Below are 26741 nucleotides of genomic sequence, written 5' to 3' on the forward strand. Positions count from 1 at the left end.
GTGAGTTCAAAAACCAAAAATGGCCCCGTCAGTACGCCTGCTCGATCCCACCTTCCCTTGCATTGTGTACATTGTTAAAAAAAAAAAGCACCCGCCGTGCACCATCTTACGCTTCTCCCCAAATCTCATCAGCAATCTGGCGAACAAGTGCCAGCTTCTTCTTCTCGTCCTCCTCGCTGAGGGGGTAGCCTGTCTCATGGGTACTGAAGCCGCACTGAGGGCTCAGAGCAATGCGCTTAAGAGCCTCCTCACGTGTCTGTCCACTGCCTTCAGCCACGAAGTCGGCGGCCTTGTAGATGCGCTGTTTGATTTCCTCCTTATCTTCCAGATCACGCAGCTTGGTGCTGATGGCACCAATGACCACATGTCGATCCTTGGGGAGGTACTTCAGAGGCTCAAAACCGCCGGCACGTTCGGTGTCGTACTCGAGGTAGAAAGTGTTGACCTTGAGATCGGTGAACAACTTCTGGGCAATGATATCATAGGCGCCCTCGGCAAAGTGGCGGCCGCCGATAAAGTTGCCTCGGCAGAGATGCACACCGGTGTGAAAGTCAGCGGGGAGCTTGCTGATGGAGTCGTTGTAGAGCTTGATGTAGACGTCCAAAAGATCATCCACCGTGCCAATGTTGTCCTTGTCCTCCTCCCATCCTTGACGGAACTTGTCGGAGCAAAAGTCTACACACATCCCAGCATTGTTAGTCTTTGGGCATGTGTCGAAGACTGGAGGGAAACTCACAAGCAAGGCCAGGGTCGTCAAACTGGACATTTCTGAGGCCAGCCTTGTACAGAACATCAAGCTCGGCCTGGTACACCTTTGCAACGTCATCAAAGTACTCGGCATCGTTAGCGTACGCCTCCTTGGTGTAGGCTCGGCCTTGCTTATATCTCATGTGGAACCTGAACACGTCTGTCAGTCGTCCATTTCCTAGTAACACCAACGCACCCCAAAAGAAACCTACCAGGCAGGAGTGATCATTGTGAGCTTGATGTTGCCCCACTCGCTCTCGGGCACAAACTTTTGGACCAGGCGGAGCTCATGGAGGTTAGAGACCGACTTTGCTGGGTTGTAAGACAGCTTTGAGCCGGCAATGACCGAGTCTCCCGGCATGACCTTGCGGTCTTGCTCGATCAAGCTGACGACGTCTGGGTGATAGAGACGGAACATGGATGCCTCGGCGTCCTGGAGACGGATAGTGCCCTCAAACTCGTCCCACATGAGACCCCAAAACCTAGTGCGGTTGTATTCACCACTCGTGACAGCCTTGAAGCCAAGGTCTTGTTGAAGCTTGACCACATGCCCAACCGCCTTCTCCTCGACGGCAGGAAGGCCAGCCTGCTCCTCACTGAGCCTCTTCTCGCGGATGGCCTCTCGCACGTCGAGAAGCTCCTGAGGCCGCAGGAGCGAGCCCATATGTTCTGCACGGAAAGGCGCCATGTTACTGTGTCTGTGAGGGCTGGCTGAGAAGTAATTCCTGGGACGCTTCGGGGTTCACTCAAAAACACAAAAGGAGAAGAAAGGAGAAGAGGGAGGGGAAACCAGGAGGCCGTGAAGGAGGGGCGGGAAAGGTAGATGAGTGTGGACGGGAGCGGGGTTCCATATGGTCAGACTGTGACCTCCACTGGGGTTGATGGGTAGGGGCGAGGCAGATGATACAACAACGCGTGCATGGCTTCCGGCATATCCAATTCAGCCAGGCCGTGGCGCCTGTTTAACTGGCTGGCCATTCCACAGCCCCCATCTTTCCCATGCGAGAAGGGCAGCCCGGCTGGGTGGAAGAAACCGAGGGCGGGGTTTGGAGTAGGTGGAGAGGCGGGGTGGAGATCAGGGGTGGGCTCTTTGCCCCAACTATTGCGGGCCAAGATTGCAACCATTACGACTTCATGCTGAATCGGGATTGAATGGAAGCGCCGAGGGAGAGGGAAAGCAGAAGGGTGTGGTAATCGAGAGGTCGAGTTGCTGGTTCGTTGATCAGTTTTATAGCGTGTTTTGTGCCATGCTGGGATGTGCCAATGCTTTGGCAGCAGTCGTCAGTGGGAATGGGAATAACCTCAGTCAGAAGCATGCCATCACCAGTCAACATCTGATGAACGACCAGGTCACTATCAACACCAACAGAAAATTACACTGCGGATGTCAAAAAAAGCGCCGATCTGCATGAGCCAATGAGAGCAGCACAATACCACTTTTGACCCACTGCTTCAGACAACCGAACTCCACGATCTCTTGTCTACGTGGAAGCACAGCCCCAAATACTTGCTGTAAAGAAGATGCCTCTCGACTATTTTCAAATTTCTCTTGCCTTGAAACTTTTGTGGATTAGATATCTTTAGATCCCTCTCAATTAAGTATCTTTGGATTACTCTTATCCAACTTTAAAAGGCATAATGTTGTGTGTATTTGGCCCCATTAACTATCTTTCAGGACCGTTATCCATCATACTGGTCTTCATTCTTTTGTTTGTGGCGTGGCGAAGGGATAGCAAAAACATCTGCTGTCGGCCTCAGTGCATATGCAGTTGCCTGGAGGGGGAGCTGCACACTTGGACATACAGTGAAAGCAAACAACTCGAGGTCATTGGGCCATGGGCAGCAGCTACCCGTGTAAAAGTTCGAGGTCGCAAGCCTTTGCTGCTCAATGCATTTCTCATTTTTCTCCCTTTCTTCTCATCTTTTATCTGCTCAGTGAACCAGCAATTGCAATGGAGATCCATATACCAAACATTCCCGCGGATTTGACTTTCAAGTCATTTCAGCGCCTCATTGAACCAATCCTCAACAGCCTTGGTATTGTCGATTACCTCTGTGAAAAGACACGTAACAAAAGGTACGCCAACATCACATTTCTCGAGCCGAGTGACGGGAACCGCTTCCTATCAATCTATGGCCCTCACGGAAAGCCCTTGTCGATGCTGGGCCATGCTGTTCGCTGTCGGTTGAGCAACAAGGGACCGGATCAAACGACATTGAAGGTGATCAGGCATGCGATAGACGAACGTCAAAGACGCAAGTCAAAGCCCCATGTCCAGCCCCGGCCAAAGTCAGAACCGCTCCAGGCTTCAAGTCTAAGCTGTGGCTTGCACACATTCGTCGATGGAAGATTCTCGTTTGTTTCGGAGTGGGATGCTCAGGAGGGCTGCTTGGTTCGCTTTACCAAGCGGCATCTCATCTTCAAACTGACAGATAGAGGCATCGATGTCCGCATCCCACGCAATGCTATCGTTCAACTGGTCTGGTCGGAGAGCGGCAGAGCGTCTGTTACCCTGTCACAACCCCCTATTATCCTAGCCAAACGGTCCCCTGAGAAGTCAGACGTAATAGAGCTCGATGGCCTTGGTTCTATTCATCTTGATTTTAGCATATTCGCAGATATATTCTCTCGTCAACAGGCAAAGCCCGAGCCACGACAGCGACTTACTGCTATTGACGATGGCCACAGCAATATTTCCGCATTTTGTCTCGTCTATCACTTCCAAATCACCGCAGCATCCATTGGCACACATGGCGCCGGCGAACACTTCCACAAAGAGATGTGGAACATTACAGAGAAGGAGCCCTATCAGGTCACGCGAGCTGATATCAAATTCTATCATGCATCTGACCTCCCGAGGCTGGGCCGCTTTAGTGAAGCTCTGACTCGTCTCAACAACCAGCTTGACTCGTACACGACAAGTAATGACTTGCCATTCGGTATTTTGTTTTTGCTCCAAGCTCTTGTCTATAACTGGTGTGTGGAACTGGCGCCGGCTATACGGTTGTGCACATAGGCAGTGACTGACGTCTTGTAGTTATCTTCATCCAACAACGGTGCAGGCCCTGGCTAGAGAACTTCTTGGCCGTTCCAACATCTCGATTGACGCCTTCAGGAAGCTTTTCGACTGGATCGACTACCCGGCACCTGAGAGCAATCCAAGACAGCTCGAAGTAGATGGAATCATGGAAAGCCTCGATGTCGCAGAAAGACAAGTCCACGAAGCCCAGCTCATGAAGGCGGAGCTGTTCAACGACAATGAAAATTCGACACGCATCTTTCGTGTTTCAATCTCTCCCATGCGTATAACCCTCCACGGGCCAGAGCTGGAGACTAAAAACAGGATCCTCAGAAAATATGACGGCAAGGCCGACTTCTTTTTCCGAGTCCAACTCTGCGATGAGAACGGCCAGGATTTGCTCTTCAACCCCACCATCTCACTTGACACTGTTTACAGTCGGTTCAAGTCAATACTACGCAAAGGAATTGCAGTCGCCGGCAGGCAATACAAGTTTCTGGGCTTTTCCCACTCTTCGGTGAGAGCCCATTCACTGTGGTTCTCAGCCCCGTTCTACCACGAGGGTAAATTGCAAATCCCCGAACACATCATCGAGCAGCTGGGCGACTTTGCGCCCATTAGATCACCGGCTCGCTGTGCTGCTAGGATTGGTCAAGCGTTTACCGAAACGCCATACTCCGTGTCCCTTGTAGACAATGGAGTCCAAACGAGCGAAATCCCGGAGGTGGAAAGAAATGGCAGGGTGTTTTCCGACGGGGTGGGGGTGCTTTCACCCCAGGCAGCAGAGGCAATCCATGATGCTATCCCTGAATCCAAGGGCAAGCCGACCTGTTTCCAGATCCGATGGGCCGGGGCCAAAGGAATGCTTTCTCTGGACACGGAGCTCGAGGGCAGTCAGATCTGTATCCGGCCGTCCATGAAAAAGTTCAAGTCACCCGACGAAGCAAACCTGACATCTGCGACATGGCTTCCAAGCCAATACCAATGATGCTGAACCGCCAAATGATCAAGATACTGGAAGATATGGACGCACCACCCTGGTGGTTTTTGGAGCTGCAGAGAAAGGAAGTCAACCATCTACGTGCCATCACGAGGGCCGTTTCCAGTACGGCCAGCTTCCTGGCCATGAAGGATATCGGGGAGAGTATTCGTCTCCCACACCTCCTCCGGCAGACCGAGGCCATGGGGGTTGACTACCGCCAAGATCTGTTTCTTCGCAGTGTGGTGGAAATGGCCCTGCTGAAGGAGATCAAGTTGATCAAACACAAGGCACGCATCCCTGTCCCCAAAGGTATCACTCTGTTTGGTGTCATGGATGAGACGGGTTTTTTGCAGGAAGGCCAGGTGTATGTGAGCTTCGACACCATGCAAGGTCGGTACCACGAGCCTCCAGAGTGTCAAAAGGTTGTAATAACCAGATCCCCGGCACTGCACCCCGGCGACATCCAGCTCGCCCACCACGTCATCCCTCCCGAGGGCCATCCTCTCCTGGAGCTACGCAACTGTGTCGTGTTCAGTCAGCGGGGGGACAGAGATCTGCCCAGCATGCTCTCGGGGGGAGACCTCGACGGGGATATCTACAACATAATCTGGGATGAGGCAATTGTGAGCCAAGTCAGGTCATTTTCACCAGCCGACTACCCACGCCTACCGATCGTGGAGCTTGGCAGAAAGGTGGAAACAGCTGATATGATTGATTTCTTTGTCGACTTTATCAGCCAGGATTGCTTGGGTGTGATCGCAACACGACACATGATACTTGCAGACCTCGCACCGCAAGGCACGCGTGATAGCGACTGCGTTAAACTGGCCGAACTCCATTCCCAGGCCGTGGACTTTTCCAAGACAGGGAGGGCGGTCAATCTTCGCGAGCTTCCCAAAACCCCCAGACAAGGACGACCTCATTTGTGCGTGCATCACCAAAACTGTCTCGATGTCTACCTACATGAACAGGTTGTGCTGACGTGTATCTCAGTCTTGCCGCAGGGTCCCAAGTGCTCGTCCAAGAAAAAGTAGATGTTGAGTTGCTTGATGAACAAGGAGGTGATGAGGATGATGACGACGACGAGGCCGATCAGGATAGGCCGCGTCATAGCTATTACCGCAGTGACAAGATCCTAGGGCAACTATACGATGCCGTCGACGAGGAAAAGATATGGCACCAAGACATACAACTGCCACGTTTGAGCCCCAATGACAATGCATTCTGGCGCCAGATGCTGGTGGTCCTGGAACAGCGCGTGGCAGCGGCTTCAAAGGTCAACTGCATGTGGCGGAACCGCTTGGACGAGGCGCATGGAGTTCGCCATACGTCAGTATTTTCTTCCCTGCGTACGTGATATGCTAACTGATTTCTACAGGTATGAGGATGCCATGTACGACATCATGGTGAATTATTCCGACCATTCATTCAAGCCCCTTCGTGAGACGGAAGTGTTTTCGGGATTTATTGTCAGCAAGACCGGGTCTGCAAGCCGCCGCCAACGCGACAGGTCCATCAAGATGAATGACGAGTTTGAGCGTGTGTCCAAGTTGGTTATGACGACCATGCACAAAGGGCCTGGTGCCCTGGGGCTGTGTCTGGCGTGTGTGCACGCTGGACTGGTGGTAAAGGAACCTCGAGGTAGGCAAGCCTTGCACCGAGGCTCATCTGACGATATCGTGAGCTTTCGGATTGCGGCGGCGTCGGCGTTGCTACAAGAGCTCAACGCCCTCGAGAGCAATGATTGTTTAGTTTGATATATTCCGCGAGTTAAAGTAGGTAGTCTGTTCTTTTCATATACAAGGTTGGAAAACAACTCAGCAGCACCGTGATATTATCATCTAAAGTCGGGCAGAATTCATGGGGTGATGGGTTCAAAGGCCGGAAGCATAATTATATTCTTATAGAAATAGCTGTCCCATCCATGGGGGTTTCATATTCATGCTCGTCATCAAAACATTTCGATCCGTTGGCTTCATATCACACAGATGAAAGCCTATGCTCCACACTTGGAGGGTATGTCCACGCAACCGACCACAGCATGAGCTTATAAATGGCTCTTTTGAACAATCCAGCGTTTGGCTTTTTTCTTGGTGTCAGATCTGGGGTCGAACACAGAATCACGACATTGCCCATGACGTTGAATAATCGAAACAGTCTGGAGTGTCACTCACCATTAGCAAACCAAGCTGCTTTCAGGGTTGGTGGGATCAAAACTTACAAGTTCAACCCAAACAAGGCCAGCGCCGCCTGCATTGCCGCATCAACGTCCCTCTCCGGGTGGTTCACGATCTGCATGCTGATGTAGTAAACGGGCGGGATCCAGCACCCCAAGATGGCAAGCTCCAACAAGAGGGTGTATCGGTATGCCCGCTTCCTGCTGCCTCGGAAAAACAGGAAGCCCATGACGATCCACAGCAGCAGAAACGACGTGACGGACGGTGCAAAAACCATGACTGCCCCTCTCCAGTACCGCCAGCTCAGCCCGGCTCCCGTGATGCCGAGGGTTAATTGAACCCAGCCCAGTATGAAGAAAAACAAGAGACTGTTGTTGTAGCTACGATAACAGTTGCCCTTGTGAAAAGGACGGCCATCTCTCCTGGTTCCTGGACTGTTTGGATCGGGAGGCCCGGCCACGCCTTCGTGATTCCGTATCGGTCTTCCACACCAACGGCATATCTGAACCACGTCCTCGGTGCCCAATTTCACCCTCTTCCCAATCTTTAATCTCTCATCGTTGGCCACCAAGGCGCAGTCGACGCACTGGGATGCCAAAGGCCACCCCTCATCCTCGTGACTACAAGAGAGCAGGTTAGAGCGGAAGGGGTCATGCACCAGGCACGTCTTGCAATGCTGAAGGAGGAGGGTCGTCAGTTGCTCGCGGCCAAAGAGGACGCGCAGCTGGGGAGGTGAAGCGAGGGTGTGGAAAAAGCGACATGTCTTTCGGAGCTCCAGGATAGACACAAAGTTCAGATGACGCAGAATGTTGTTCAGCAGCTCAGTGGGCAGGGCCAGCAGGTGGAGTGGAGGTTTCTCATGACTGTCTTTGCCGGCCGACGATTCTTCACTATCTGGCGGGTGAGGGGGAGAGTTTGGTTTGGGTTGGATGGCGATGAGACGAGTGATTTGAGCATGTCCATCCTCGGGCTTTCTGGCGTGCTGTTTTCCCTTGTTGGCGAGAGACGTCAGCGAGCGTCGGACCGTCGTGATGATGGATGAGAAGGGAGCTCCAGCTCCAGGCCCCACATCAGACGTAGCTGTTGTGGCCATCCCGTCTCGGGCAAGCGTGAGCGTGCTTCGACGTTCCCAGATGCCCCCAAAAACAAAAGAATCCAAAATGAATCAAGATTCATGGGTGGCCCCAAAGGGCGCTACAAATGGAATGTTTTGTTGATGAGTGAGGGGTGTTAAATCAGGCAAGCAGGCGGGCGGGCGGTACTGAGGCAGGACATCAATGAAAGCCAGAAAAGTGGGACCACGGGGCAGGTGGGGCTTTGGGCTGAACACTTAGCATATCCGCCCACTGAGACAGCCTGCCAGCCCAGGTTGACACCAAAACACCAAACACCCCGACACCCGTACGTTACACAGAAGCAAGTGGCGAAAGTACAGAGATCTTCTTGGATTGGCCTTTCTACTCCGCATTTCCTACATTTTCTACATGACATCCAAATACCTTATTCCCAAACTCCGATCACTGTTAATGTGGATACTGTTGTCCCAGGTTTGTCTGATCTGGCCCCAGCTCATAACTCCCAAAGAACCCTCCTGGCGATGAAGCTGTCACCGTCATGGCCGAGTGCGGGCTGATGGGTGACTTCCCCTGTCCCGGCATCTGCAGCTGCTGTGGCTGTAGCTGTAGCTGTTGCGCATGCGCATGCTGCATGTGATGCTGGTATGGCCCCTGCTGCTGCTGATACACCTGGTCCATATCAAGGCTAAGTGTGTTCGCGCTGCCTCCCTGGAAACCACCTGCGCGTCTGATGCCATGTTGGAATTGCTGCCGCACTGGAAGATTCGTGCTGCCAAAAAAGTGGTTCGGGACAAGATTGACACCCGGCTGCTGCCGCAAGAGATAGCCGGCTGCCGCAGCCGTGTCGAAGCTGATCCCCGAGTCCCCCGAAGGCACCCGCATATGGTGGGAGGCACTCCCATCTGTTCCTCCGGAGGTCCCCAGAAGCGGCGCGCCAAATGTTGGCCGCTGTACCTGCCGCGCTGTCGGAGCCGGCACAGTGATACCAAGCTGACGCCTTGATACTTGTGCCGGGAGAAGGGATGCCACATTGGTGTCACTCAATCCTCCCGGACTGACGGCCTGTCCATAGCCTCCCGGTGACGGCGCATACGACATCAACGGCGGCTGGCTGGGACTCGGCCAAGACGAATCGTTGTTGATGGGCGTGCCATGCGTCGAGGACGCCCCGCCGCTTTGGCCGTTACTCCCCAGTGTGTCTCTGCTCTGAATCTGATGGAGGGGTGCTGTGTGGCTAGCTCTTCTCGCCCGCTGAGGGCTTGCTGTTGGCTGTCGAGGGCCCTGGTTGCGGGTCCGTCTTGGCCGCCCAGAGAGTTGGCTTGTCCGTAAGCGGCAGGTGTCCACAACAGAATCGATGTGTTCGTTGAAGAGGCTGAGCAGGAGGTCTGGGTCGTGGAGAGGAAACTCCGTCGCAAGCCGCTGCCTGAGTTCATCGCGGGAGGACGGCTTCCTGAATTCGGCATGCACCTCATCCAATTCTGTAGGGGGCACAAAATCTTACCAGGCGTTAGTAACTATATCACACCAAAATTGAGTAGTTGTGGGTGCTTACTATGGTCAGGGATCCCTTCCTCCGTGCCAAACAACACGTCCCAGAGCGTATCCCAACAGTCCACCTTTGAGTTTGCTTTTCTCCCATTGAGAACCTCCTCCACCTGTGGCGTGATGCCGTCTTCGGGGTCCAGACTTGATGGCACATCCCGTACTTCACACATGAGATGTATCTCTACGGCCGAATGGGCGACCAAGTCCACGTGGCTTCCTAGATCCTCCTTGCATCGCGGACACATAAACGGCGGTATCGAGTTTTGTCGGTGGAAGTTCTTGATGTGCCGTTTAAGCTGAGGGATGTCGGGGAAGGACTGTACCGCGCAGCTCTGAAAGTCTCGAACGTTGAATCTGATGGGGTTTCTCTTGCGGAACGGACAGCTAAAGTTTTGGCCGTGACCATGGTCCGTTATTCTTTGGCGCTTACCGCCACCGCCCTGGCGATCATCTCCCTCGTCGCCATCCCCGTCTTCTTCTTCCTCTCCGCCTTCGAGGCCCCCACTGAGTCTTTTTTTCGTCCCGTTGTGGTTTTTACGACTGCCCTGGCCACTTGATGTGCCGCCATAGCCAGTTGTGTCGGCCGTGCCTTGGATAGGAGTGCTGTTGAAACCTGCATGACTGCGAGCTGCCTCGTTCACTGGCGGGACGGCAGAGTCGGCGAAATGCCGGCTACCGGACCGGACGATATATGATAGTTCGTCGAGACAGTAACTCACCGATTGGTAAGCCGCTGACGCGGTGCCTTGGCTCAGTTCACAGAGCTCGACACCAAACACATGCTTGAGGGCTCTGTCGAGGAAATCCTGCACCGAGTTGTCGTCCACTTCTACGTCGCTCAGAGAATCTGGCGTATTTTCATCTGCCGAGGAATGGAATCCGTCCGGTGTGGACGGACAGCCTCCATCTGCTTCAGAAGATAACTCATCCCGTTGCTGTGCCGGCTCGTTGTTATCGCCGTCCTCCTTGCTAACTATGTCGCAAGCGGCCCTGAGGTCTGGATTCGCCGCGTCATCCGTAATCGATCCAGCTTGTTTCTCGATAGGTGGAGGATGTGTGATGAAGTCTGAACTCCTCTGGTATGGCCGATCCGAATGCACTTTCCGAGGTGATGGCAGAATGTCACTGACTGGCTGGCGTTGGCGAAATGAAGAGGATCTGTCAGTATCGATAGGAGCCAGAGGCTTTGTCGGTAATGAAGAGCAAGCGATAGAGCGAGATGGAGAGCCGTGAGGGTAGGGAAGTGATGATGCCAGCACCGATTCAACATCAAACGTTTCTTCGTCAATGGCATCAGGACTTTCGGGCTCGGTGATGTCGGTGACAGTTGAAGCGGCAGTTAATCCAGAGGCCACAGACCAGCCGGTGTTTGACCTTCGTTGTTGGAAGTTCAACTGAAACCTCTCACATGAGTCTCGCCTCTCCGGCTGACGGCGCTCGGCGATGGTGTCCTTGATGGTACGAATGGGAATGGGTTGATCCTCTTGAAAGCCTACCCGAAGCGGCCGGTCTGGAAGGGTTTCCTTGACTGAAGAATCTGTACCGGATCTGATATTCTTTGCTGCTGCTGATATTGCTGCTGCTGTGACGGAAGATGCGTCGTGGGTGGCGGTTGCAGCTCGTGTTGCTGGTGAGGTGAAAGATTCCATTATACGCAAGGTTGAAGGGCCGGGGCCCTATAGTGTGTAGAGTCTGGTTGACGATAGGTCAGGTGTAGAATGCGGGCTTCCTCGTCGGAATGAACGTCGTCGTGCTATATCAGATTGTGTTGTTTGTGTGTGAACTGGGAACTGGTAGGACACGGCTGCAGCTAATATTGCATCTGGCAACACAACCACACAGTCTGCCCGGGCATCGACGGGAGGAACCCGTAACACAACCCAGACATGATTCCTATTTGAACTTGTCTATCCAGCAAGCGCAAGGCGGTGGTGGGATGCCGTTCGCACCCAGCGTGGTGAGGTCAGGGGCGGGCCTCCCATGGGCTGCCGCTGATGCGCCACAGATGGGAATAACTGAAGAGGCACTGGCTGGCGGGTATGAGAAGCTGCTTGGAAGGGACCGGGGGTTTCTGCGGCCCAGCCTCGACCCAAACTACAGGGGGGAGTGCAACCCATCAAGGCAGAATGTATGGCAGCGTGGCAGTGCCTTTTAACTCCGCCGGGCGGGTGCATCATTGGCTCTGGTGCATTGGGTCTGCCAAACTTCAACCTCAGACTTGAAGTTTCCAGCCATGTTGTCGTCTGCTCCCAGTCGATTGGTTGTGATTGCCCTTTCTCAGGGTGCTGCTCAGGTGCTGTTGATTTTCCGATAAGAACACTAGTCCTGATCTTTACAAACCTCCTTGGCCGCATTCGTTGTTGCTGTGTAAAAGTAGGCGCAACGTGAGCCTTCTCGGGTCGGGTAATCCAGCATCATGTTGCGCTGACTGGGGGAACATCAAACTCGATGGTCAGGTACCAGGTGGCTCATCCCGTAATGTCGCATAACCAAGCTGTCAGAAGTAGGAAGCGATCATGAAACCAAACAGAAGGGACCTGTGAGGGAGCAAGAAGGAAGAGGCAACCACAGAGATCAGCCACGGCCTGGCGGGGACTGTGCACAGCTTTCTTGGCGTGGAGGTGGCTGGAGGCTGGAGCGCAAGTAGGATGGTGGGTCCATCAACAACGACATCACATCACAACATCTTCAATGCCCGTCCCAAATCGACAGTCAGACCAAGTTTGAGCCGCCATTCCGACCACCGCCGCAACTCTCGCAGAGATTGCAGACACCTCGAGATGGTGCTCCTCACATGTTTCTTGGAGACTCTTTGTCTTTTTACCCCCTCCTGACTGACCAGCATGGTTGGTTCAACGGTCAACCTTGCGAGTGTCTGCCCAGTGCTAGCAAACAGCCAGGCACACACACCAGGTTCTCTGAGCGACACACAACTCAGCCCGACCCGACGCTTCTCTGCAGACTCGACCTGTAGGACACCGCGGGAGATTTCATGCCGTGGTGTCTCTGGAATGTCTTGAGCAGTCCCTGCTGTTCTCTCGCCAGTCCAGCACAGGCAGGCAGGCTTCCCCTTTTCCCCTCCCAAGAGGTAGATGCCCGGAACTTGCCGTTCAATGATCGGTCAGCTGCCGGACAGCTGGCAGCTGGTGGTAGTCACTGGAACAAACTTTGCACAAGACCGGGTGTGCACAAAACAGAAGGCTGGAGGGGCGGGTCAGGTGCACAAGGCTCGCTTATTACCTTAGGTACCGTGGTAGCTGTAGTTTGCGGGAGCTTCTGCTGAACACTGGCAGCTACAGCACCTGGGGTAGCAAACAAACCAGCAACACATCAGAAGCATCATCAGCGACGGCCGGGGGAGCCTTTGATTTTTCGACTCGTCAACAACACCCGTCGCGAGAAAAACACCCGACAACAAATCCATCCACCAACCCCACGATCTTGTTGTTCCCATTCCCGTCCTGTTCTTCGATTACACAGCTCCCATCAATCAAAGCGCTACCGCCTATTTTTTTGCCTGCCCATCTGCACACCGCACACCGCACACCCCGCGCCTCGCAGCACATCACAACACTTCATCATCACCATGGCTGGCGGAAAAGGAAAGTCCTCGGGCGGCAAGAGCTCTGGTGGCAAGACATCCGGTATTGAGGGTTCCAAGAAGCAGCAGAGCCATTCTCAACGCGCCGGTCTGCAGGTATGTCGCGTCCCGCTGAAGCTGGCCTCTTTTTCTTCCATTTCGTCGTCGACCCCCTCCCGCTGCCCGCATTGGGACCTGCTCCGTGAGCTATCATGAGCACGCGTCTGCCGCGCATTCCGGACCTAGCTGTTGTTTTTGCCCTCCCCCATCGCCCAATGTCGTGCCCACCTTGTCCACCTCGGCGGTGCTCTGCACATGCATTGCGCCTACCTGCCCGCTACTGTCAGGTCAGGCACAAGGTCTACCCTCAAACCGGTGCCAGACCTTGTCGCATTGCATTGATGCTTATGGCAATTTCTTTGTTGTTCTTGGGGGTTCCCCCGCCTCGCAGTTGACGCCAGCATGCTAACACCAGATTCTTTAGTTTCCCTGCGGCCGTGTGAAGCGCTTCTTGAAGCAAAACACCCAAAATAAGATGCGCGTCGGCGCCAAGGCTGCTGTCTACGTTACTGCCGTACTGGAATACTTGACTGCCGAAGTTCTCGAGCTTGCTGGAGTACGTTGTCCCATCTCAACCCACCTCCTCGTCTGTCCGCCTCGAGCCTGGGCTAACTTTATCTCTTTGAATTTAGAACGCTGCCAAGGATCTCAAGGTCAAGCGTATCACTCCCCGCCATCTCCAGCTCGCCATCCGTGGTGACGAAGAGCTCGATACCCTGATCCGTGCCACCATCGCCTTCGGTGGTGTTCTCCCACACATCAACCGCGCCCTTCTGCTCAAGGTGGAGCAGAAGAAGAAGGCCAAGGCCGCCGAGGCATAAAAACAAGTCCCTCTCGGACCCGACAAATTTTCTTTTGGGCACTGTATTTGCAAAACAAGTGCAACATACGTTTAACTGATGAATCGGCCGTTGTAGCAGCACGTGCGATGATAGGGTGGTGTCAATTTTGAGGGATGCGGGTTTAATTTGTTTGCTGCACCGGGATACTGATATCTGGTGGATTTTTATTTTCCTTTAATGTCGGAAGCCTGCGGACACTAGTGACCGAGGTAGAGGGCTGGCTGCCAGCAGACTGTGCAATACAGGCAGGTCTCCCAGTGGTCTTTCCACGACACACAAGCCAACCTCGTTTGTCATCATTATCTGGGAACAGTGATGAGCTCTGACCCATGACAGGACGGGTGGGAAGGGAGAGGGAAATGCCAGTGGGAAACGGTGCTGATCCTTTGGTCCTGCATACACACACGCGCGCGCGCGCTTGGGCAACACCTCGATATGCTACAACAATACAGAGCAGGATAATGGTGAGGAGAGGTTATCTTAGGTAGCGAAGCCAGGACCCTGGGGTCCACGTGGTGCCAGATGGATGCTTTTACTACGCCCCTGTCAGTATTTCAATTGTCACTGCTATGTGAATGTCTGTTATTGGTCAAATTTCTTTGCTCATGTGTCTTAATGCTAGGGTTGACGACGTCTGGAGGGTAATATATAGGTAGTTTGTACCATTTAGGTGATTCCATCCTCTTTTAGTTGCTGTGCTATGCTGACTCCGACAGCAGCATCACGGCATTGTACCCTGCTCCCGTTAGCCGTCTCGGCTGGTCTAGATCGCCACCTACTTCGCCTGTCTTGAGCTGGATGCTTTCAGAACAACGTCATTACCGTATCGGTGTCTTGCTTCTCGGGCTCGGGACCCGGATCAACAGCCTCCCACCTGTAACCATTTTCGTTGTCTCGAGTCAACGTTACCCTTCCCTATTCATAAGCCTCAAAGATCATATGCCGGCACTCGGAAGGGTAGTCGCAGTGCAAGAAGCAGCCGTGCTTCTTGTTGACATACAGGCGTTCTTTGGCCAGGACGACCCTCTGCCTGTGACTAGATGTCTTGATGGGGGGCCACTGTATCTTTTCTATTTCAGCGCCGTCTTCATCATCGTCATCCGAGGCAGGGGAGAAAAAAGACAGCGGGGTGGGCTGAAAGGTAACATAAGATTCCGCTGCCAGCTTTGCCGGTGTGCAGGAAGTTGAAGACGAGGGAGAAGACAAGGCCAGGCGACGCCAGGAGTTGTAACGCGCCCAGCCAGAATAGTCAAACGTGGAGGCACAGGTTCGGTTGCCCCGTCGCTTTTGAAGCTGCTTCGGGCGCTTAGAATTGGGGTTGGGCTTGACGACGGGAGAGGTGAGTGGTGCAGAAGTAATGCGAGCAAGCCAGGCAGCGGCGAGTGGTGGTAATACGGTACTTGGCGCCGCAGTTGTGACAGCGCCATTTCCATCTTTGGGGGCTTGGAGGGGGAGGAAGGGAAGTGATGAAGTTGGTGACTGGTGGTGAGGGTATTCGAGGAGGGGTGGGCGGGAGGATTGCTGGGAGCATTCCAATCATCGTCTTTGATTTGAGACAAGCACCAGTTCGTGAAAGCGGTGGGCGTGGGCTTGACAGGAGAGATGCTAGGCCTATTAGTTTTTCAGTGTCAAGACAAAATGGAAGTAACAAGTGAGGTTCTGGCTTGGGTTGGTTTCCAGCTCTGGTTTGAAAACGGGAGCAGCACCCGCTACTTGACACGCCGTGGATCAAAGAAATGGCCATGACTTTGAACAACAGAGACAACAACATTCTAGTTTTGGTTGATTCCAAAAATACTGCATGGCCTCTTTGTGTCGACACTTGGCCCAGCTGTAGCAGAGCATCGACACCACTACCTACACCACGTTAGAATCTAGATACTCGGCGCTGAAAGAACAAAGAGTCAAAGACTTCTTTCAAGAAAACACTTAGGAATTGTCTCTAACAGCGGCGGCAGGCACTAATACAATGCTATTTTCGGATGGTCAGTCGCAGACACAAGGTTACTTGCAACCATGTGTGTGACGATGGCCTCTCGGCCGCCATCTGGCTCAGTCCCTGACAGGGTGGCAGCTTGTAAAGTGAACCCACGTCACGGTGAGATGAGATGAGGTCACAACGGCCAGAGGTGTCAGTCGGCGGTGGTCGGCATCAGGGTCGTGTTGGCGAGATTAGGAGAGCAGGCGTCGGCTTGCACAGTAGATCCAAGCGTCGGGATACACTGTAGACGATACCCACAAGCAAACACTGCGGGACCCTTCCGAGATGACGACTCCAGCGGCCCCGCAAGCAACGGCCAGCGCTAGAATCAGGAGAAAAGGGGTTCTTTTATTCTGCCGGGTTCAGCTCCGAGATCAGCCCCCTTGTTGAGTGTTGACAGGCACACAGGGGAGAAAGAGGACGGGAGGGAGTCGGTCGGCGTGGGAGGCATCATGTGACGGCCATGGATGCCCCGGGCATAAAACATCGAGGATAGGAGGCACGCCCATACAGGCTCTCGACCAGTGGAAGGGCTTTGTTGCCTTGCATCCAATGACGAGCACTGGGGAGCCAATGGCAGGGCCACAAGACGCTCTGACAGAAGCATCCATCCATTCAGGACCCGGGCGGCAGAACCTGGAACTTGACGGCGGGGAGGGCGGCAAGGCACATCTTGTACGAGAGAAAGAAGCAACAAAAAATGGCGACGGGAGTGGATAGAGATGGGCATCTAGCATGGGGGGGAAAGAGAAGACAATCTGAATGCATCCAACCTGGAAGGGGGGAAAATGAAGAAGGTGCAAGCCATGGGGACGAGCTTGCGCTTGGCACGCTGGATGTGGTGGGGCCATAAAAAGGCGGGACGATTGTATCCATTCTCGCTCCCTCCCGCTGGCCTGGTCTCTTCACCCTTTTTAGCCTCATGGGACTATTTTGTGGCCGACTGCCTCCCCACCCTCTGGATCGCCTGTTTTTTGTATTCACCGCCACAGAAAAAGAGGTCCCCAGCAACAGCGTCCGAGTTGACTTTTCTGACAAGCGCAGCTGCCACCATCTCGGGTCGCCTCTCCATCTCTTCCTCCAACCCAATCCGCCGCTCTCCAATCTTTTTTCGGTTTGGTCAACCCAGCGAAACCTACGACTACCACCGCCAGCAGACGACGTGATGACATAGACCTTTCCCGTTCCCTTTTTTCTTCGAGTTACGCTTCCACTGCTGTCGCCGTCTTCTTGCCCTGTCTGTTGTCGTCTGTCTCTGTTCCACTTTTGCCTCTCTAGGTGCCTCTGTCTCTGATCTAGCCCTGCTCGCTGCTGTCTGGCTGTCTGTCCGCTATTCCGCTGCTGCCCGCCGCACTGTGGGGATTTTTGAGAGAGAGGGAGAGGGAGACCAGACGAAAGTGGGTGAGAGAGAGCGATTTGCTTTTCACGAGTTTTTTCCCCCCCCTCCCATCGTCCCGACGGACGATCGAGTCTTTACCATCACCTCGCCCGTGTCATTGCGAACCACAAAATCACCGCCCAAAACCACACCAAAAACTCCACCTGCAAAACTCTGCAGCCTTTTTGGCTTTTCGGTCTTCGGCTATCCCCTTCTTCACCCTTCGCATCGTCCGTCAAGCGAACCGATCCGATCGACCGCCCCGAGCCACGCTGGGTCTCTCGACTCGCAGTGTCAGAGCCCGACGCCGTCCCATTCCCATCGTGTGCCGCATGAGGCCGAGCCTCGATCCCGCTGTCTCGCAAACGTCACCTTTTCCCAAGCTTGGCTTCTGTCTTGCTGGATCTTCGCGCTAACTGTCGCGATTGCTAGTCTTCGGGCAAAAATGAGCGAGCAATCGGGCTACTACAGCGGCTATGCGCAGCAGCCAACACGGTCCTCCCCCATCTCGTCCAGGACGGGCTTCAACACCGTCTCCGGACTCCCAAGCGCCATGCGACCTCAGCAGCGCCACCAGATAGACTCCTTCACCCAGGGGTCTGCCTCTCTATTTCCTGCCGAGGACCGCTTCAACCCCTACGAAAGCAACTCTTTCAGACAACAGCAACAACAACACAGAGCACCACCAACACCAGGCTTCCCGACCGACAGCTATATTGGCAATGCCCAGGCATGGGCGTACAACGGTGCCAACACGGTGAACGGAGCAATGGGCGACAGCAGGCTTCGGCCGAGTGCCTCTCGCAGAGCAGCTCTGCCCACGGTTCGTCCAACTCATCAGCCACATCTCACACGCGCAGCTAGATATTGTGATCTTTTTTACTGACTTTGCTTTTTTGTTTCCACAGGAATGGACCATGAGCGGCGAGCAAGGTCTGGGGAGTCAGGCCCTCAACACCCCTTCAACACAGTATTCGGCCATGGCCAACTTTAACAGCCAGAGCATGGGGATGATTAGTGGTGATGGCTATGGCTCCGAGCGGCATGGCTTTGCGAATGGCATGTACGACCCTCGTCACGATGCCAAGTCCATGTCTAGCGACCTGATTCCGACCGCCATTGTCATCAAGAACATCCCGTTCAATGTTCGCAAGGAAATGCTCACATCCATCATGTCGGACCTGGGACTACCCCAGCCATATGCCTTCAACTACCACTTTGACAACGGCATTTTCCGGGGACTGGCCTTTGCCAACTTCCAGAGCCCTCTCGACACACAGACTGTCATTGAGCAGCTGAACGGATACGAGGTTCAGGGCCGCAAGCTGAGAGTCGAGTACAAGAAGATGCTGCCAGAGCACGAAAGGGAGAGGATCGAACGCGAGAAGCGGGAGAAGAGAGGCCAGTTAGAGGAGCAGCACCAGCCCCTAACACTGCAACACCAGTCCTCGATGCACTCTCTAAATGCCGCCCACAGCACCCGATCCCGCACTTCGCCGCTGCGTAAGTCCACGACAAAATCAACAATGAAGCTCTCGGCATCAGCTAACCCAGCATCCATTGCAGGGGATGTGGACCTCAACAATCCAGACACTCTGCAGTTCTACACGGAGCTTACCCTGTTCCGCAACGATCCCAACCGTGAAATCCTGGTTTTCCCCTCTACCATTACACCGCATCAGCGCCGAACCGTCCACATTCTCGCGCACAATATGGGGTTGGAGCATCGCTCGGTTGGCGAGGGGCCGCAGAGACAGCTGCACGTTCTCAAAGAGTCCGCGCCACCTGCGTCCCTCGTGCACAACCTGCCGGGTGTGTCGGCCGATGCCCACCGCCGTGGTTTGAGCCGTGCTGCTACCATCGACTTTGCTGAGACCCGGAACAGTGGACCAGGCCACTATGCCACCATGGGCCGCTCTAGCCGTCATGGCCCGACATTAGAGCTTCCGGACAGCCCAGATGGTGGGCTAAATGCGCTCCGCGGCGTCAAGTCGTTTGCCGACCTGCGTTCGTACACGCCCAGCCCTTCCCTGTCCTCGACAGGGTTTCCTCAAACTGGCAGTGTAGCTCAGTACGGAGAGTACAGCGCCAATCTTGCCGGTCAGAACAGCTCATTGACCACACCCACGACTCCGGGTACCAACTCCAACAATGATCCCTCCATGTTGATCCCGGACCTCAGTGGCATGACATTGAGCGAGAACTTTGGCAGCAACAGACTGCGCCCTCGGGACGCACCTGGCGCCATCGGCAGCCAGCGGCCCGTGATGAACGGGTCCAGCACCCGCAGCATTCCCGAACGTCAGCCACTGGGCCCAAATGGAGATTGGGGTGAAGGCATGGCCGGTTTTGCTGCCCGCGGCCGGACCAATGGCCACATGCAACGGGGAAGCGGTACGTGATCTTTGCTGGCCAGCTCTTTGAACACCACATTGACTAACTTTTTATTGCAGAGTCTTCAGATACCGCGGTGCGTTCGGCAACCACTTCCGCGGCCAGGTTCCAATAGGAGCGGAATCGTGCACCTGCCAGTTGTGTGTATGTTCGGCGTGCTGATCTGGAACGAGCCAACCGGGCGTCGTATCCCTCCGGCTTGCCCGCACAGCAGAGCCGACCGCAGGCCCAACAATTACCTCACATTCGCTATCCTTCCCATTTTCTTCCTGGGCCGCCGCTTCAGGATGGTCAGAGAGTTCTCGTGTTTCCACCCTCGCCTCCCCTTTACTGATGGCATTGGAAGAAATCGATTGAGCAAAGTTCGTGTGGGTTGAATAGCTGCCACGGTTGTTGGATTAAAATAATTTGTTGGAATACGGACGGATGGGCGCCATCATTGCGACCTGCAACACACCAAAGCAAAACAGCAAAACAAAAAAAAAAGACAACTATCCGCATCTACACATACACTCGCAACAACCGCACAGAGTCACTTCTTCGCCCTTGCTGCCTCCGCCGAGCATACGCCTTGTAATATTGTTTCAGAAGCACGTCTTCCGCCCTTCCAAGACTCTGGTTTTCCTCTTTTTTTTTTCCCTCGACCTCCCTCAACTGTCCATGGTTCGTACCCAAGCTCCATGATGATTGGCGACGTTGCCGCTCCTTCGAGCCTTTGTGCTATGCTCTCCCGATAATGAACGACGATGGAAATACGAAAAGAGACGGGAAAATGAACGAATTGGGTATACAGAGAAGACTTTATACACCTCATCTGGGCGACCAATTTTGTGCCAATCTTTTGATTGGCATTAGGCAAACCTCCGCAAGGCAGCATTCCAGGATTACTTTTTCTTTGAGCTGCCTTGGTTCCTTGGACGCCCACCAAGGCTTTTCCCCTGACGCAAAGCGTCCTGGGTTTGCCCCACCAACCACTTGTTTTATGAATGTTATGGTTGTTACGACGTCACGTCCTAGATGGCTACAGCAAAGCTATACCACCCCTTTGCTTGGTGGGCAGGGCACTTGACTACTTGTTTCGACTCAATGTGCGGCCCGCCAAGAAGAGCACAAAACCGGTGCTATGGCATACGAAAAAGCAAAAGCAACTCATCTAATAGACGACACACTCAGGTGTGACTATCCACGCCCCTTTTTCTACCCTTTCTTGATGCATATAGGTGTGTCCCTGACAATGGACACGACATTGCATATGTCAGCATGATGTGGTGACCAGATGGTGATGAGCGCCGGTGGGGGGATGGTGGCGCACAAATCTTCTACAGGTTGTCGTTGAAAATAACAAAAGTTTGACTTGGTCCATGTTATTTCAGCAAAGCTGCATTTGGGTTCCTGTTACTGTTGGTTTGACTTATTCGGTCTACTTTAATATATGTCTTTTGCCTTGATGTTTCTTTTCTCGTGGTTTGTGTTTGTCTTTGGTTTGGGTGGGCTGCTGCGAGAAAGACGATTCAAGAGCGCACTTCAAGGGCTCTATGATCACACTATCCTTCCACCAGCGACAAACTTTTCTGGGCATGATATGATGGGTGGTGATGACGGTTGATGATGGGACCGGGGCACGAATGAATTTGGCTGTCGCAGTTCAAGCCAAGAGACATGAAAATGGGGCCAAAAAAAAAGGATCGGGATCACAAGCAAGAATGATGTTCATGGTTATGAAGTATGAGTATTTCTATTTGCTGGGAGCGAGATATTGGCGGCTTGGCTTATTTCCATCATTCTCATCAAATATGCGGATACCTTCACTCTTGGTGTTGGAGTCCTTGTGTAGATAGACCGTTGTGAGTTCTCCAATTGTTCAGGCGTCGGGCAATTACCGGGCTAGTCACCTAATATGAGGTTGGCTGTTCGTTTTTCTCTCTACATTGCTATCACGTGAAGGGTTTTTCAACAAAATGTAGGGACTGCCAGCTACTCAGCAAGGGGATGTTCAAAGAAGGTTGGGCCACTAATGTCACGGTTAACAAGCCTTGAAATTCGGTAGCCTTGAAAGCTTGGCAATGAGCTTTTAAACATTAGTAGGAGGAGGCCTTGGGGGCAGAACACTCGTTGATTGACTTCAAATATATACCATAAGGTAAAGACCAATATGTCTCGACATGGTCAAGGCCCTTCTTATTTTTTGATGCAGTTCCTCGTGTTATATATGGGAAAGTGGGTCGGTCCCACATATAAGGGGGTGTCTTGCAAACATTCCCCTCTTTCGAGTCACGACATATCCTCACTCACACACATGCTCGCTCAAAAAATGGATTCGCCACTCCGCCACGAACTCAATCTCGCACTTGGGCTAGCTCGCCAAGCTGCCTTGATCAGCCGGACCGTCTTATCTGGGTTCCTTCTCACTCACCAGAAAAGCGAGGTTGATTCGGTAACAAAAAGCGACTTCAGCCCCGTTACTGTGGCCGACTTTGCCATTCAGGCCCTTCTGGCTGGCACCCTCAGTAAGGCATTCCCCGACGATGGGCTAGTGGGTGAGGAATCGGCAGACGAGCTGAGGAAAGACCCTCGATTGCTGCAAAAGGTTGCGGCCGTGTTAAAAGTCGCAAAAGGCTGGGAGGCAAGAGACGAGAATCATGTGTGTGATGTCATTGACCTCTGCAAAGGCGAGGGGAAGGGAAGGACGTGGGTATTTGATCCCATTGATGGCACCAAGACATTCCTCAAGGGACAGCAATATGCCATCAATATTGCCTTGTTGGCAGAAGGGGAAGGTTGGCGGGGCAGGGAGGAAGTCATGAGTGTGATTGCTTGTCCGCTCTTGGACTGGACGCTGGGAGCCATGGGGGGGGCAGCGGTGATAAATGACGCGTCTGTGGACAAAACAGGGAAAGGGGCAGTGATTTACTGCGTCAAAGGCCATGGGGTTTTCGTCGAACCATTGTTCAACAAGACAGACGACGAAAAGCCGAGACGGGTCCCTCAACATGCAGGCCAAGTCACGGCAATCGAGGAACTGAAGAGTGTGACCTGCTGGCAGAGTCTAGACTCGGGAGTTGACACGATGCATGAAAGGGTAGCTGAAAGACTGGGCATGGACTTTCCGGGGAACGACCTTCTCGGATGGGTAAATCGATGGGTGTGCCTTGCGCTTGGCCTAGCAAACACCACGATGTGGGTATACAAAAAGAGAGAGAGAAAGGCAAAAATATGGGATCATGCGGGTGCCATGCTTCTTTTTAAGGAGGTTGGTGGCAAAATTACGGATGTTGATGGGAAAGATATCGATTTGACCCAGGGGAGGCTGTTGGGCCAAAATTTCGGCTTCCTGGCGGCACCACAAAGGGTTCATGGATTGGTGTTGGAAGCAGTGAAAGAGGCCATGAGGGAAAGAGAAAATCTTAACACGGTGAGCGGATCTACCTGATGCTGGCTTCTGCTGGTTTCCAGGCAAACGTTTCTTCATGATTCTATCTGCATACATTTCGTCATCTGATCGGCAGTCATCATAACTCAGTAGTTTATGAGCAAGAGTAAATGGAACTAGAACTGGTCCCCGAATCTTCCAGTAGCAACTTTGCCACGTGGGAGAAAGTGTTGACTGCTCGCTTACACGGGCGGTCTTCCGGCGAGACTAGGACGTGAGTCTGACAAATTGTGAGACATTAAATCAAAAGCCACGTGGGGAATTCAAAGACTTGGGCACCGAGCTCATTGTGCAAAGAGCGACTCGGGACCTAGAACCCAGCGACCAGCCGTTGGGCCCGCAGTAACAGTGGCGGTCTATCCATCTCTTCGAGTATGAATGTCATGCCCAGCTTGGGCTCATTTGCATATATCACTGGGGTTCCATAGAAGTCTAGATGGCTGTGGAGTTTGCCCTCGAGAATTGACAACTTGGTGCCGTGGAAGTGCCTGGGTAACTAATATCCCCACATTGGCAACAGACAAAACACAGAGAACAAAGCGGCAGTTTCTTTTCTTTCCTGTTGAACCAGCTAATGCCCAGAATCTCGATGCTCGGATGGCCTGCCATCCTCCTGCACCTCGGTTTTCCCGGATGGCCTGGTCGGAAGAAACCGAAGATTGAGTAGCACCGCCATCCAGACAAACCCCCAAAGGATAAAACTCAAGGGAAGGAAGAGAACGTGGCTTGTGGGGCAGAACATGGAAGGGTGTGACTGCTCGGTTGTCGGTTGACAGCGACTTGCCGCCTCGCCCGCCGCAGCACATGGCATATATACATACCATGTGTTTGATTACTTGACGCCAGGAAGGCCCGAAGCGGCCCAGAACAGACGAGAAAATGAACGAATGGGACAAGTTTCCCCGCACCCCAGAAAATGGTGCCCACCCCCTTTTCCCTATCATCTCCATGTTTACCCCAGATGTATTTCACGTTATATTCCCAAACCCCATTTAGAAATGTTTGGTTCTGCCCTCCCATACGTCACTTGTCTGGTTCTTAATGTACCCAACACCAAGCGAGGGCGGCTGCGTGTGAGCAGCGTGACCTTGGATAATCAACGTGGGAGAAGGGGGGCGGCTGCACCTGATTTTACCCGGCTGTATACAGAGCCTTCACAAACAACAAGACATCAATTCCGGAGCTCCGGCAATTGTGGACGAATACGGCAAGGGGTCCAATAACAGCTCGAATCTTTCTCCACCAATCACTCATATTATACCCAAATGATCAGAGAACATAGAACAAGTTCTGTAGTATCGGCAGTTAGTACTTGCCAGGAGCCTGAAAGAGTTCGAAGAGACTCTACCCGGTCGAGACGGGGCCATCGACGCCATCGTGCCCAAAGCAGGCAAACAGACATGGCTGGAAATCAGAAATAAAAGAGTCCCAGCCGGCCCTGCTTTGGTTGGAGAGCCTCTCCTCTCCTTTTCTCGTCACCGACGAATACTACTTTCCATTCTTTCTCCTCCAGGAGCGTAAGACCTTCCTCTGGTTGAGCCTCGCAAGAGATCAAGCCGCCACCCGCACCCAACGACAAGACACCAACACACAAGGGGGACAGATCAAAGGATCAACAAAGGGACAATATGCATTCGTGGTCTACCCTCACCGCGGCCTTTGCGCTGCTGGCCAACGGAGTTGCCGCTCAGAACATGTTGCGGTTCGCCTGCTCCCAGCTCGTTGTCGACCGTGTCGATCCTCTCGTCAACCCCGGCGTCCGCTACACTCCCCATCTTCACCAGATCGTTGGTGGTAACTCCTTCAACCTGACCATGGAGCCAGTCGAGTATGACTTGGTCAAGAGATCGACCTGCACATCCTGCTCGTTCCCCCAGGATCTGTCCAACTACTGGACGGCCGTCATGTTTTTCAAGCACAAGAACGGATCGTATCACCGCGTTCCCCAAGTCGGCAACGGCGGTCCCCAGGGTCAGCTCATCAACAAGGGTGGTCTCGACATCTACTATATTCCCAGCGGCAAGACCACCGCCTTCAGACCTGTACGTTCTGTGCTCGTGGGCCCAGGGATTTGTATCACTGACAAGACTGGTATCTAGGGCTTCCGCATGCTTGCCGGTAACGCGGCCAACACCGAGGACAGCAAGGTTTCCAAGGCCAACATCTGCCATCGCTGCTGGACATCGACCAACGAGGGCAACTTCATCGGCGGTGCTCCCTGCACTGGCTCTGATACCGTCGGCATCCCTCAGGAGCCGCGCTGCAAGATGATCCGCCAGACCATCATCTTCCCCCACTGCTGGGACGGCAAGAACCTTGACACCCCCGACCACAAGTCCCACGTCGCCTACGGCCAGGGCTCTGGTGCCACTGGCGGCGGCGCCTGTCCATCCAGCCACCCCGTCAAGCTTCCTCAGCTCATGTACGAGCTGATGTGGAACGTGACCAACTTCAGTGATAAGAACATGTGGCCCACCTCGGGCCCTGCCTTTGTCTACAGCATGAACCTCGGCGGATCTGCCGCTCACGGTGACTACGTCTTCGGCTGGGAAGGTGACACTCTTCAGCGTGCCATGGACAAGGGCTGCAACCTCAACCGTGCTTGCCCTGCTGCTGGTCTTACTTACCAGCCTCCCGAGGTTTACAACGCTTGCAACATCAAGCAGCAGGCTCCCGAGCCCGTCGACGGCTGTAAGTTTTCATTCCCACCCCCTTTACAGACGTCTGAGAGAGATGAATGCTAATGATATCATCAACCAGGGCTCAAGGCCATGCCGATGGGCGATGTCGCCATCAAGGCTTAATATCACGCAATGACAGCGATTTCCTAGTGTTCAAGAGAACAGGACCAAGACCATGGACTTGTTGGAAAACTCTACATGTTCATCATTGTTTTGAAAAGAGTGGTCTGGTTGGGTGGTTGAGCACGCCAGGCAGAGCGGAGTCGGCATCAGTTTACACAAACATAGTATTACTTTTATTCCACTTCCCCACTCGTCTTGTCATCTGTGGTGAATCATTCCTTGCCCTGGTGTGCCCCATTGTGTGTAGTTTGATTACATGTACCGCCGGAATTTGAGCCTGGCTCATTCCAGAACATCTGCGTGTTCATCGATTTAAATTTTTCAAGTCAGTAGCTGGTCGTGACTTGACCCACCAGTAATGTCGACAGGACCAGGGGGCAGCCCAAATATTCGCTTTGCCCGCATTGTGTTCATGTGGCGAGCATGATGCCGTGGTCGAAAAGTGCCAAGCAACCAGTTTAATCTATATAAACACAGTGCTGATGTCTTCCTTCCTAAGCTGGAAAAGCTGAACTGGGAGGTTCGGTGCCTATTTCTGCGAGCGATGGACATCGAGCTCCCTTATATTTCCTTTGACTTTGTCAGGTCTTCACATGCTTCAGTTAGGAGATGCTCCTAGTCTCCTTTCTTCAGACACTGGCCCAAGACGCCAGGCATCAAGGTCTTTTGCCTAAATTTGCTCGATTAGTTTTGCCCGCAAGCCAGAACGGTAAAAGTCCCCAACC

The 26741-nt window shown here is 53.4% G+C and overlaps 8 protein-coding genes across 8 annotated transcripts; 5 read left to right on the plus strand and 3 right to left on the minus strand.

Moving 5' to 3' along the window:
• Positions 1–106: 106 nt before the first annotated feature.
• On the minus strand, positions 107–2312 carry QC762_611680 (uncharacterized protein; the record flags this gene model as incomplete). The annotated part of the gene is made up of 4 exons (XM_062892843.1): positions 2125–2312; positions 960–2100; positions 737–897; positions 107–675 (listed from the first exon to the last, which is right to left on the minus strand). Exons 2-4 carry the CDS (start codon positions 1433–1435, stop codon positions 107–109), a joined length of 1206 nt encoding a protein of 401 aa, XP_062740115.1. The 5' UTR covers positions 1436–2100; positions 2125–2312.
• Positions 1989–6674, plus strand: QC762_611690 (uncharacterized protein). Its single transcript, XM_062892844.1, has 3 exons — positions 1989–3724; positions 3786–6078; positions 6128–6674. The coding sequence occupies exons 1-2, from the start codon at positions 2583–2585 to the stop codon at positions 4753–4755; spliced, it is 2112 nt and encodes a 703-aa protein (XP_062740116.1). The 5' UTR covers positions 1989–2582; the 3' UTR covers positions 4756–6078; positions 6128–6674.
• Positions 6611–8249, minus strand: QC762_611700 (uncharacterized protein). The gene is made up of 2 exons (XM_062892845.1): positions 6971–8249; positions 6611–6907 (listed from the first exon to the last, which is right to left on the minus strand). Exons 1-2 carry the CDS (start codon positions 8017–8019, stop codon positions 6730–6732), a joined length of 1227 nt encoding a protein of 408 aa, XP_062740117.1. The 5' UTR covers positions 8020–8249; the 3' UTR covers positions 6611–6729.
• Positions 8250–8350: 101 nt separating this feature from the next.
• On the minus strand, positions 8351–13155 carry QC762_611710 (uncharacterized protein). Its single transcript, XM_062892846.1, has 2 exons — positions 9555–13155; positions 8351–9498 (listed from the first exon to the last, which is right to left on the minus strand). Exons 1-2 carry the CDS (start codon positions 11194–11196, stop codon positions 8450–8452), a joined length of 2691 nt encoding a protein of 896 aa, XP_062740118.1. The 5' UTR covers positions 11197–13155; the 3' UTR covers positions 8351–8449.
• Positions 11752–15110, plus strand: HTZ1 (histone H2A.Z). The gene is made up of 4 exons (XM_062892847.1): positions 11752–13244; positions 13612–13743; positions 13820–14699; positions 14749–15110. Exons 1-3 carry the CDS (start codon positions 13134–13136, stop codon positions 14006–14008), a joined length of 432 nt encoding a protein of 143 aa, XP_062740119.1. The 5' UTR covers positions 11752–13133; the 3' UTR covers positions 14009–14699; positions 14749–15110.
• A 1217-nt stretch (positions 15111–16327) lies between these two features.
• PIN4 (Peptidyl-prolyl cis-trans isomerase pin4) lies at positions 16328–21725 on the plus strand. The gene is made up of 4 exons (XM_062892848.1): positions 16328–18211; positions 18297–18891; positions 18955–19782; positions 19842–21725. The coding sequence occupies exons 1-4, from the start codon at positions 17834–17836 to the stop codon at positions 19895–19897; spliced, it is 1857 nt and encodes a 618-aa protein (XP_062740120.1). The 5' UTR covers positions 16328–17833; the 3' UTR covers positions 19898–21725.
• Positions 21726–21927: 202 nt separating this feature from the next.
• Positions 21928–23212, plus strand: QC762_611750 (uncharacterized protein; the record flags this gene model as incomplete). The annotated part of the gene is made up of 1 exon (XM_062892849.1): positions 21928–23212. The coding sequence occupies exon 1, from the start codon at positions 21935–21937 to the stop codon at positions 23210–23212; it is 1278 nt and encodes a 425-aa protein (XP_062740121.1). The 5' UTR covers positions 21928–21934.
• An 873-nt stretch (positions 23213–24085) lies between these two features.
• Positions 24086–26209, plus strand: QC762_611760 (uncharacterized protein). The gene is made up of 3 exons (XM_062892850.1): positions 24086–25254; positions 25312–25903; positions 25973–26209. Exons 1-3 carry the CDS (start codon positions 24841–24843, stop codon positions 26014–26016), a joined length of 1050 nt encoding a protein of 349 aa, XP_062740122.1. The 5' UTR covers positions 24086–24840; the 3' UTR covers positions 26017–26209.
• The last annotated feature ends 532 nt before the right edge of the window (positions 26210–26741 follow it).

Source organism: Podospora pseudocomata, chromosome 6 (assembly GCF_035222375.1).
Source record: "Podospora pseudocomata strain CBS 415.72m chromosome 6, whole genome shotgun sequence".
In the NCBI taxonomy this organism is placed as follows: Eukaryota; Fungi; Ascomycota; class Sordariomycetes; order Sordariales; family Podosporaceae; genus Podospora; species Podospora pseudocomata.

Bases quoted from the DNA above. Each gene is read 5' to 3' on its own strand.
- QC762_611710 (XM_062892846.1), bottom strand. From the start codon at position 11,196: ATGGAATCTTTCACCTCACCAGCAACACGAGCTGCAACCGCCACCCAC. The intron at 9,499-9,554 runs GTAAGCACCCAC...ACGCCTGGTAAG, and splicing joins GGAAGGGATCCCTGACCATA to ATTTTGTGCCCCCTACAGAA.
- HTZ1 (XM_062892847.1), top strand. From the start codon at position 13,134: ATGGCTGGCGGAAAAGGAAAGTCCTCGGGCGGCAAGAGCTCTGGTGGC. The intron at 13,245-13,611 runs GTATGTCGCGTC...CAGATTCTTTAG, and splicing joins CTCAACGCGCCGGTCTGCAG to TTTCCCTGCGGCCGTGTGAA. The intron at 13,744-13,819 runs GTACGTTGTCCC...CTTTGAATTTAG, and splicing joins AAGTTCTCGAGCTTGCTGGA to AACGCTGCCAAGGATCTCAA.
- QC762_611700 (XM_062892845.1), bottom strand. From the start codon at position 8,019: ATGGCCACAACAGCTACGTCTGATGTGGGGCCTGGAGCTGGAGCTCCC. The intron at 6,908-6,970 runs GTAAGTTTTGAT...GTGACACTCCAG, and splicing joins GCCTTGTTTGGGTTGAACTT to ACTGTTTCGATTATTCAACG.
- QC762_611690 (XM_062892844.1), top strand. From the start codon at position 2,583: ATGGGCAGCAGCTACCCGTGTAAAAGTTCGAGGTCGCAAGCCTTTGCT. The intron at 3,725-3,785 runs GTGTGTGGAACT...GACGTCTTGTAG, and splicing joins CAAGCTCTTGTCTATAACTG to TTATCTTCATCCAACAACGG.
- QC762_611760 (XM_062892850.1), top strand. From the start codon at position 24,841: ATGCATTCGTGGTCTACCCTCACCGCGGCCTTTGCGCTGCTGGCCAAC. The intron at 25,255-25,311 runs GTACGTTCTGTG...ACTGGTATCTAG, and splicing joins AGACCACCGCCTTCAGACCT to GGCTTCCGCATGCTTGCCGG. The intron at 25,904-25,972 runs GTAAGTTTTCAT...ATCATCAACCAG, and splicing joins TCCCGAGCCCGTCGACGGCT to GGCTCAAGGCCATGCCGATG.
- PIN4 (XM_062892848.1), top strand. From the start codon at position 17,834: ATGAGCGAGCAATCGGGCTACTACAGCGGCTATGCGCAGCAGCCAACA. The intron at 18,212-18,296 runs GTTCGTCCAACT...TTGTTTCCACAG, and splicing joins GCAGAGCAGCTCTGCCCACG to GAATGGACCATGAGCGGCGA. The intron at 18,892-18,954 runs GTAAGTCCACGA...CATCCATTGCAG, and splicing joins ATCCCGCACTTCGCCGCTGC to GGGATGTGGACCTCAACAAT.